At 42.8% G+C, this 9,982-nt stretch overlaps 1 protein-coding gene across 2 annotated transcripts; it reads left to right on the top strand.

Moving 5' to 3' along the window:
- The first annotated feature begins 587 nt into the window (after window positions 1-587).
- PCDH18 (protocadherin 18) lies at window positions 588-9,508 on the top strand. 2 transcript variants are annotated; one of them, XR_014567956.1, is made up of 4 exons: window positions 588-3,677; window positions 4,743-4,828; window positions 4,941-6,414; window positions 6,544-9,255. XR_014567956.1 is itself a non-coding variant. In XM_083754741.1 (4 exons), exons 1-4 carry the CDS (start codon window positions 990-992, stop codon window positions 9,001-9,003), a joined length of 3,606 nt encoding a protein of 1,201 aa, XP_083610867.1. In that variant the 5' UTR covers window positions 588-989; the 3' UTR covers window positions 9,004-9,508. The 2 variants fall into 2 exon arrangements, 1 of the variants encoding a protein (XP_083610867.1); XM_083754741.1 differs by having other exon boundaries at window positions 4,941-5,104; window positions 8,336-9,508.
- Window positions 9,509-9,982: the final 474 nt, after the last annotated feature.

Consider the following 9,982-nt stretch of genomic DNA (forward strand, 5'->3'; position numbering starts at 1 on the left):
GGCAAACACACACATCAGTGCCAAATGCTATATATACTTTCATCAGAAGCCAGCGAAAGGACAAGGCTATGCAAGCATTTTCTTGACTTTAAGATGAAGGGAAGCAAATGCTTAAAAGTAAAAAGGCTATTATAAGGTGGGGGGGGGGGAGAGAGAGAGAAGACAAAAGGGGAAAAGATTGCTTAGAAATCAGAAGCAGCATCTTAATATTCCTCAAAAGAGAGGCGGGGACCAAGGCTGAGGGAGGGCAAACTTCTTCACTCCGCAAAACTTACTCGAAAAAAGACTCGCTTTGGTTACAGCAACTTTGAAGTCCATGCATGAGGGGATTCTTGAAAGCGCTCATTAAAATTACAAACAAGACCCCAAACGAAAACAAAACCAAGCCCACCCCCGTCGAAACCATCATAAAGAGGAGAACAAAAAAGTTGATTTAAAGTAGCTCTTTAGCCAGTCGCCTACTTTTGGGAGTGGGGGGTGGGTGTAACGGCACGCTCACAGAAAGTGAACGTAGGGTGGGGGAGGGAGAGAGGGAGAAGGAGCTGCCCCCCTCCTTCCTCCAGCTCCTTCCTCCACCCCTCTTTTTTTTCTTTTTTTTTTGCATGTGTGTGACTTCACTGTCCTTTGATTTGGAAGCCCGCTGATTGGCTGGAAGCAATTCAACACATGCAGCCGGGCAAAAAGCTTTGTCTGAGTTGGAGTGAAGTTCCCCAGATTTTTAGACGGGAGTCAGCAATCGAGGCTGCTTAGTCGGCAGCCGAGCAGGGAAAGGAAAGAGGATCTCTTCGGGGGAAAGAGCCCAGCGCCCAGCCAGCGTCAGTTCCTTCCTCCACACGCACTCGGCGGAGAGTAAACTGCAGAGGCAGGAGGAGGAGGAGAAGGAAGAGGAATAAAAGCCCTGATGTGCCAACCTTCCTGGACTAGAGCGCAGCAGCACAATCCAGCCGGCTCGCCTCCAGGATGTATAAGGGAGTCCCACCACCATCTGCATGCATGTAAGCAACTTTTCTGAGCTCGGAGAGGATATCGGAACTGTGCCGGGTTGCAGAAGGACTCTTGCTCTCTCTTTTTGGTACAGTTTTTGGGGGCGTGGGGCGTGGGGTGGGGAAGGCAAATGCATGCGGAGACATCGAGCAGAAGTTGAGAGAAGCGCTTTGCGAACTTGTGGGGAAGGAAAGGCTTTCGTGATGCCGAGGCTGAGCGCCGGCAAGACGCACTTGGCCGCCCTGCTCGCCCTGGCGACGGTGGCGGCTTGCTGGGGAGGCGCCGCGGGCAAGACTTTGAAATACCGGATCTACGAGGAGCAGAGGGTGGGCTCGGTCATCGCGCGGCTTTCGGAAGACGTGGCAGACGTTTTGTACCGGCTGCCCAACCCTTCCTCCGTACGCTTCCGAGCCATGCAGAGGGGCAACTCTCCCTTGCTGAAGGTCCGCGAGGATAACGGCGAGATCAGCATCGGCGCCAAGATCGACCGCGAGCAACTGTGCCAGAAGAACTTGAACTGCTCCATCGAGTTCGACGTGATCACGCTGCCCACCGAGCACCTCCAGCTTTTCCACATCGAGGTGGAGGTGCTGGATATTAACGACAACTCGCCGCAGTTCTCCCGAGCGCTCATCCCCCTCGAGATCTCCGAGAGCGCCGCTGTGGGCACCCGGATCCCTCTGGACAGCGCTTTCGACCCGGACGTCGGGGACAATTCCCTGTACACGTACTCGCTGTCGGCCAACGACTTCTTCACCATCGAAGTGCGCACGAGGACCGACGGGGCCAAGTATGCCGAGCTGATCGTAGTGAGTGAGCTGGACCGGGAGCTGAAATCGAGCTACGAGCTCCAGCTGACCGCCTCGGACAACGGGGTGCCTCAGCGCAGTGGGTCTTCCATCCTGAAGATCAGCATTTCCGATTCCAATGACAACAGTCCCGTTTTCGAGCAGCAGACCTATATCATCCAGCTGTTGGAGAACTCCCGAGTTGGGACTTTGCTCATCGACCTCAACGCGACTGATCCGGATGAGGGGGCGAATGGGAAAGTTGTCTATTCTTTCAGTAGCCACGTGTCTTCCAAGATCATCGAGACTTTTAAGATGGACTCTGAGAGGGGGCAGCTGACCCTTCTCAAGCCAGTGGACTATGAAACCACCAAATCCTATGAAATTGATGCCCAGGCTCAAGATCTGGGTCCCAATTCTATCCCAGCTCACTGCAAGATTATCATCAAGGTTGTGGACGTGAACGACAACAAGCCAGATATCAATTTAAACCTGATGTCTCCTGGGAAGGAGGAAATTGCTTACATTTCTGAGAAAGCTTCAGTAGAGACATTTGTGGCCCTGGTGAGAGTGCAAGACAAAGATTCTGGGTTGAATGGAGAGGTGGTGTGCAAGCTCCATGGGCATGGTCACTTTAAACTCCAAAAGACCTATGAAAACAACTATTTCATCTTAACAAATACTACTCTGGATCGAGAAAAGCGATCTGAATACAGCTTGACTGTCATAGCAGAAGACAGGGGGACCCCAAGTCTCTCCACAGTGAAACACTTTACTGTCCAGATCATTGATGAAAATGACAACCCACCTCAGTTCCAGACCAATAGATATGAAATTGTAATTCTGGAAAATAACTCTCCAGGTGCATATATCACCTCTGTTACAGCCACAGATCCAGATCTAGGAGATAATGGGCAGGTGACATACACTATCTTGGAGAGCTTTATTTTGGGAAGCTCCATAACTACCTATGTGACCATTGATCCTTCCAATGGAGCCATCTATGCACTTAGAACTTTTGATCATGAAGAAGTAAACCAAATTGCCTTTGTGGTTCAGGCTAGAGATGGAGGGAGTCAGCAACTTGCCAGCAATACAACAGTTGTGCTCACTATCATTGATGAAAATGACAATGCCCCTTGGATTATAGAGCCAGTACTGCACAACAATACAGCAAAGATTTCAATCCCCAAAGAAGCTGAAATCAACTACCCTGTCACTAGGATAAGAGCCATAGACAAAGACTCAGGGATGAACTCAGAACTCAGCTGTTCATTAGCAAGTAGTAGTGAGGACCACCTCTTCATAATGGACCCACAGACATGTGACATCTATCTCAATGCTAGCATTGAATCTGCCAAATCAACAGAATGGGAACTTTCAGTGGTGGTTCAGGACAAAGGAAGTCCTCAGCTCAGTACCAAAGCACTTCTGAAATGCAGTGTTGTTAAATATGTTTATCTGCCTTCAGCTACAGAAGCTACGTACATTAGCCAACCTTCTCTAGATGTTTCCATGATCACAATTATATCCTTAGGGGCAATATGTGCTGTTTTGCTAGTTATCATGGTTGTCTTTGCTACAAGGTGCAATCGTGAGAAAAAGGACACCAGATCCTATAACTGTCGTGTAGCAGAGTCCACATACCAGCATCATCCCAAAAGGCCATCAAGACAGATCCACAAAGGGGACATTACACTAGTGCCTACTGTTAATGGTACTTTGCCAATCAGGTCACACCATAAAGCTTCACCTTCATCATCTCCAACACTAGAAAGAGGGCAGATGAGCAGTCGCCAAAGCCACCACAGTCACCAGTCTCTAAACAGTCTGGTGACCATCTCATCAAATCACGTACCTGAGAATTTCTCCCTTGAGCTCACTCATGCTACACCTGCTGTTGAGGTAAGCTCACTTACTGTGCTACATGGACTAGTACTCACTCACAAATGCAAGCAGGCACCCCATGGCCATTTCACAGATTCATTATTTCAGAATGCAGTTGCAACCAGTGTGCCAACTGTGATGTATGATAATTGCACACACTTGTATTCTCAATCTCTCTCCGTATGGACTGGGAAGCCACGATTGGCAGCAGCTTCCCAGTAACAGTACATCTTTGCACACAGTGCATGATTTTGAAACTGATTGTTACACTGTATTTGTTTCTGTGTTGGAAATATGTAATGTGTAAAATGGCCCTGTGTGTGTTTGAGTTTGTTTCTCTCTCTCTGTGTGTGACTTTTATGTGAATCGTGAAAGGCTACACAGCCCCTTGCTACACTGCCATGCCAATTAAACATTAAAAAAGAGTTACTCTTAATGGCATTATTATTGTTGTTAATCAAGGTTTCAAGCTTTATTTGGAACATTTCCCGCAAATGCTTCTAATAAAGTATGCTAAACTTGCATGTTCTTTGCCTCTCTATTCGAACACATTCCATAGTGTATTTACATATACAGATGATAAAAAACAATGAGGGCATATATTACCAATGGTGCCGCAATTCTAACTGCAGCTGCTTTAACAGCTTATGTCAACTGTGCATGCAAATCTGTTAATGAATATGTTTTAAGGCCCTGAGCCATAGCTCAAAACACTTGAATGTAAGCTGATCTTCTAGGCCCACTAACTTCAATGGAGCTAAATCCATTCACATCCAAATACTTTAGCTTGACTAGACTGAAGATCAGGTCTTTAATTATTTGGCATCCTCAGGCTAATAAAAGCAGGACTAAATTGTATTGGTAAAGTGTCATTAGATATTACCAGTTCTCTTCTACTTTGGCTGTATTGTCTTATGTCTTTGCAACATGAAGAGGTTCTAAATGATTATTTTTAAACAGCTGAAGTTTTAATAATAGTGGTAGTAATAATAATAATAATAATTTTTTTAACATATGTTTTCTCTTAGGGAGATATTTGGGCATTATTTTTCAGGAATCAGTCTTTTGTGTTTTTCTTTACAGGTCTCTCAACTTCTCTCAATGCTTCATCAAGGCCAGTATCAGCCAAGGCCAAGTTTTAGAGGAAACAAATATTCCAGGAGCTACAGGTGAGGGTTTTACTCAGATCAATGTTGAAAGCAGTTTTACCTGAGGAGAGTGCCCAGCACATGAGCCAATAGAGCATAACTCAATCCACATGTCACTTCTGTTTTATCGCAGGTACGCCCTTCAAGATATGGATAAGTTCAGCTTGAAAGACAGCGGCCGTGGTGACAGTGAAGCAGGAGACAGCGATTATGATTTGGGGAGAGATTCTCCAATTGACAGACTTCTTGGAGAAGGATTCAGTGACCTTTTCCTTACAGATGGGAGAATTCCTGCAGGTAAGTATGCAATGAAAGTTGAACAGTTTATTTACAGTGCTCCCTGCCAGTCACACTGAGACAACTTCACAATGATGAAAAACAATCTCTTTAACTTTCATGCTTTGAAAAAAAAACCGTTTCCTTCTTCACATAGCAGCACCTATAGCCCAATTTATGCTCAAGTGCAGCATGGCACCTCGTATACCCAAAGTGCTGCACACTTGTCCAAGTTCAATGGCCAAAAACACCACAACTGGTATCACTTGCAGTCCGATGAGTTGGCTCAAAGTGGGTTGCTCTTGCCCTTTATAATGGGTGGAGCCAATTTCATGGTTGCATTAAAAAACAAAATGGATGACAATTTGATATCTAGTTTTGAGGATGGCGATATTCAATGCATGGGTGCTACAGATTTTGTGTTCAAAATGCCTTTAGAGAAATATATTCACAATTAAAGGCTATATGAGACTCAGTTCTCTGAAAAAAGTAGGAAAGCACATATGTATGCAGTTACCACAGTTGTTAGAATGGCGATTGGTGTTCCAGCCTGCCATTTGTAAACTCACACTGGGTGTCTGTTACTGAATTTCTATTGTTATGTGCCATAGTGGATGGCATAGTGGGGTGGCATAGCCCACTTGACCTCTGGTCAATTACATCAAAGTCAGAATGATGCAAACACACCAATGGAGACAAACTGGTACTCTCATAACTGGCATTTGCACCACACCAACCTCATCACTAACTTACCCCTCTATTTCCCATTAAGTAACAGCTGCCCTGCCCTACCATGCCATCCACAACTGACTATGTGCAGTGATCTAAAATCCTTAAACTTTACTAGGGGACCCTTCTATCCTTGTACTCCCAACATTAATTCCAAATAGTCTACCATGTTGCAACCTAATGAATAGTTTCTCTTATAGCAGGGATGGGGAATCTGTAGCCTTCCAGATGTTTGACTGCAACCACCATCATTCCTGATGATTGGCCACACTAGCTAAGGCTGATGGGAGTTGTAGTCTTATAGGGAAATTCTATGCATGTGTCTTCTCTCTTATTTGGCTATCACTCATAGCCGAGTAAGATTGTCTTCCATGAATATGGTTTTAATGGTGTGTCCATAAGTGGAGGCCAATTATGGATCCACACATCCTTCCACACTGGGAACATAGGTTTCTGGGTGGGAGATCACAGTGAGGATTTGCCAAACATCCCCTCCTCTTAGCTCATTTTTCCATTTTGTCCTGAGTTTGTGCTTCTTCAAAATCCATAATGCCTTTGGTAGAGGTATGCATGTGTACATAGAAGCAGGTCCCATTGCCAAGGCTGGAATCCTATACATACTTACCTATTTTCTGAGTAATCATGCATAGCCTTTTGCTGTATGGGAAGTAAGACCTTAAGTCAATGTGTATAGGGATGCAACATAATGACACAAGTTTGGGTATCCTTAGTCTGCATTCATATGGGAGGAACAATAATTCTATGTATTTTCAGCTTGAAAATGGGATCAGGTATGGGGGAAGACCACTGCCTGAGACCATGGGGAGCTATTCCTGGTCAGTGTAGACAGTACTGTGCTAGATGAATGGGTAGTTCATAAGAAGTTGTCTCCTAACAGATCAACCTATCTCCATGGGCCAATACATCTTTGCCCTTCTAAATACAACGTCACAGAACAACGTTTCTTGAGCTATTTGATTCTGTAGTGGTAAATGAGAGCCAACATATACTCATTATTCATTGGGTTCTTCAGATATTAAGCAATGGAAAGTATTAATTGTCAGAAATAATTTTCTAAACATTAAACATTTGCTATTAGGTCATTCTAAAATAACTAACACAAATTTAGGCCATCAGACTCATAGGAGTTTCCCAACCTTCTATAGACATGTGCATTATGCTGATATAGCAGCAGATTATTATTTTTTGCAGATGAATGTCCACCAATTATGAATGCACCAAACATTAGGTTATATCCAACTACAGTCATGCTAAGAGAATGCCCATTTAAATTAAGGACTTTAAGTTAGTCCTTTGATGACTGTTAGGATAGCCATGTATGTAATTGTTGATACTATGTAGAGGCAGGAGGAGTTGAACAAATTGGATTGGGCTTTCTGCCAAACAAAATGTCCACAAACATACCTCAGAGCAAAAGTATTTCCCAGTAACTACAAGAATGCCAAAATCTTTTTGTTGTTGTTGTCCTTCAATACAAACTAATGTAAATGAGAACAATTTTCAACAATTGGATGGAATCTGTGTAATCTTAGGCTGTAAACCTTTACTCAGTTACCAAACCTGTCTATGTTTTGAGCATTTCAGTTCTCTAAACATACAGGATTTTTGCAGCTTACCAATACACCAATAGTAACTTGACCATAGCCATCTCAACTTCTTCCAAGAACCGATATAAGGAAGCACAAAGCTAAATGATTAGAAATATATTTAAGTGCAAAGAATACAATTGCAAGTGTAAAATTTAATCACATACATGGAACATGGGATGGGTTTGAAGGTATATAGGCTACATTTATTTAGCCATCTTTATTAAGTTGATTAAAATGGGAAGAAACTTAAGTCAGTCTGTGAAATTTACTGTCACTAAAATATAGTGACTCAGAAAGTTGATGTTACAACGCTCATTCACATATTAATCATTTTGTCAAGTCTTCTAATTCTGCTTTCTCCCCCCCCTTTTTTTTGCAAATCCATATGCTGTTTCATAGCATAACATCCAAAGCAATTTACAACAAAAATGGGGTGGGAATCTACAGGGTAAAATATCCTCCAGTGTTTGGAGGAATTGGACCAGGCAAGGGGGGCACAATGGAGGACAGAGGGCCAGTAGCATATCATCATTACAATCACTTACATGAGGCTTTAAATACCTGGATGGTTATGTTAAAGTGTTGTGGAAGAGGATTGAACACACATTCACTGATGGGGTAATCCTGTACATGCTTTTACTCTAGATGTAAGCCCTCCTTAGTTTAATAGGAATTCTTTCCATATAAATATTTATAGGAGGAATGGAGAACTTCTGGTCATTCAGTTATTGCTCATCTCTGGCCATGCAGGTTCCTCATCCCTAAAGTCATAGCCTAAATGTCTTCTTTTCAAACCACTACCACTACACTATGAATTAGCATGTCCTAGAAAGTTTCAAAGTTAAAAGTGAAACTGTGACTAGTGCCTGGAAACTTAATGAATATTAACTTCTTGTTTTCATTTTACTGACAGCAATGAGACTATGCACAGAGGAATGCAGAGTCCTGGGACATTCTGACCAGTGCTGGATGCCACCTCTGCCTTCTCCATCTTCTGATTACAGAAGTAATATGTTTATTCCTGGGGAGGAATTTCAGCCACAGCAAACTCAACCACCACAACAGCAGGTACTGGAAGAGGATGCTCAAGCCGTTGAGACGACTGAAAAGAAAAAGAGCTTTTCAACTTTTGGCAAAGAAAGTCAGAGCGAGGACGAAGCAGGTGACATGTGCACCTCATCCCTGCTGTCAGAAATGAACAGTGTTTTCCAGCGCCTTTTGCCTCCTTCATTAGATGCCTACACGGAATGCAACGAAATGGATCCCTCCAGCTCACTAGAGCGCAGGAAAGGACATTTGCCTGCCAAGACTGTAAGCTATCCACAAGGGGTGGCAGCTTGGGCAGCCAGCACACACTTCCAAAACCCTGCAAACAACACTGGGCTTCCTTTGGGGACTCACTCAGGGGCCCAGCCATCTTCTAAATGGCTGCCAGCCATGGAGGAAATCCCAGAGAATTATGAAGAAGATGACTTTGACAATGTGCTTAACCACCTCAGTGACGGTAAACATGAACTAATGGATGCTAGCGAGCTGGTGGCAGAAATTAACAAGCTGCTACAAGATGTCCGACAGAACTAGAGAGTTTTGTTTCATAGCATATTAATTTTCCATATTTATGGAAAACAGATATGGGAACCCAGAATGAAAAGAACTGGCATTGCCAATTAGTTACATTTATCATAAATGTGTCTGTGTATGTTGAATATTAAAATACTGTATTTTCATATGTACACAATGCAAGTGTGATTATCTTTAACTGTATTTTAAAAATACATTTGTACCTTATATTTATGTGTAATTTAACAAATAAATTTTATTTTTGTACTCCCATGGCAAGCATGTTTTCCTACATATATGCACCTGGCACTGTTTGTGTCTGACATTCATTATTCTAACCACAAGAGTGTATAAAAACTAAGGGATGCCATTTTCCATGGGTTTTGCCCCCCACCCCCACAATCAACTGTTATGGTACAAAAATCAAATCAAGTGAAACCTTATCCAAATGTTAGTTTCAATAACTGATCTAACATCTTGTTACAATGTTTCATTCTTATAATAAAGAGTTATCAACTCCCTTGAAGGCTAGAAGTTCTTTTATTTTCAGGCTGGGACAAATCCATTCTCCCACAAAGTTAAGGGGTGGGGGGTGATACAAAGAGCAACCTTGAACCCCAAGAACACATTGCATATATATATATATATATATATATATATATATATATATATATATTCATATTCATGTGGAGCACAACTTTCAAAATATCTCTTGAAGACCCTTTGCAGAGGATTCAGATTGTAATAGGTCAGCTGAACTCTGTTGGAAAATTGTAGAAATACCTTTTCACGTATTGAGCCTATTTCTCCTTTTCACACAACCCATGTCATGTCACCCATTTTTAAAATAAAAGCCATGTTATTGTTTGCTCAGTCTTTTAAAGATATGCTGTACATTACAGGTGATGATGTTTTATAGATGCAGATAACACTGAGGCAGAAATGGAAGCCTAGGACAAAAAGCCAATTTCAACCTGCTAATGATATTCCACACATATGT

This window comes from Podarcis gaigeae (assembly GCF_964106915.1).
Source record: "Podarcis gaigeae genome assembly, chromosome: 9".
NCBI classification, from domain to species: domain Eukaryota; kingdom Metazoa; phylum Chordata; class Lepidosauria; order Squamata; family Lacertidae; genus Podarcis; species Podarcis gaigeae.

What these genes read in the sequence shown, in the direction of transcription:
- PCDH18 (XM_083754741.1), top strand. Translation starts at nt 990, where the DNA reads ATGCATGTAAGCAACTTTTCTGAGCTCGGAGAGGATATCGGAACTGTG. An exon ending in AAATATTCCAGGAGCTACAG is followed by an intron (nt 4,829 to 4,940) that starts GTGAGGGTTTTA and finishes GTTTTATCGCAG; the next exon opens with GTACGCCCTTCAAGATATGG. An exon ending in AGATGGGAGAATTCCTGCAG is followed by an intron (nt 5,105 to 8,335) that starts GTAAGTATGCAA and finishes TTTTACTGACAG; the next exon opens with CAATGAGACTATGCACAGAG.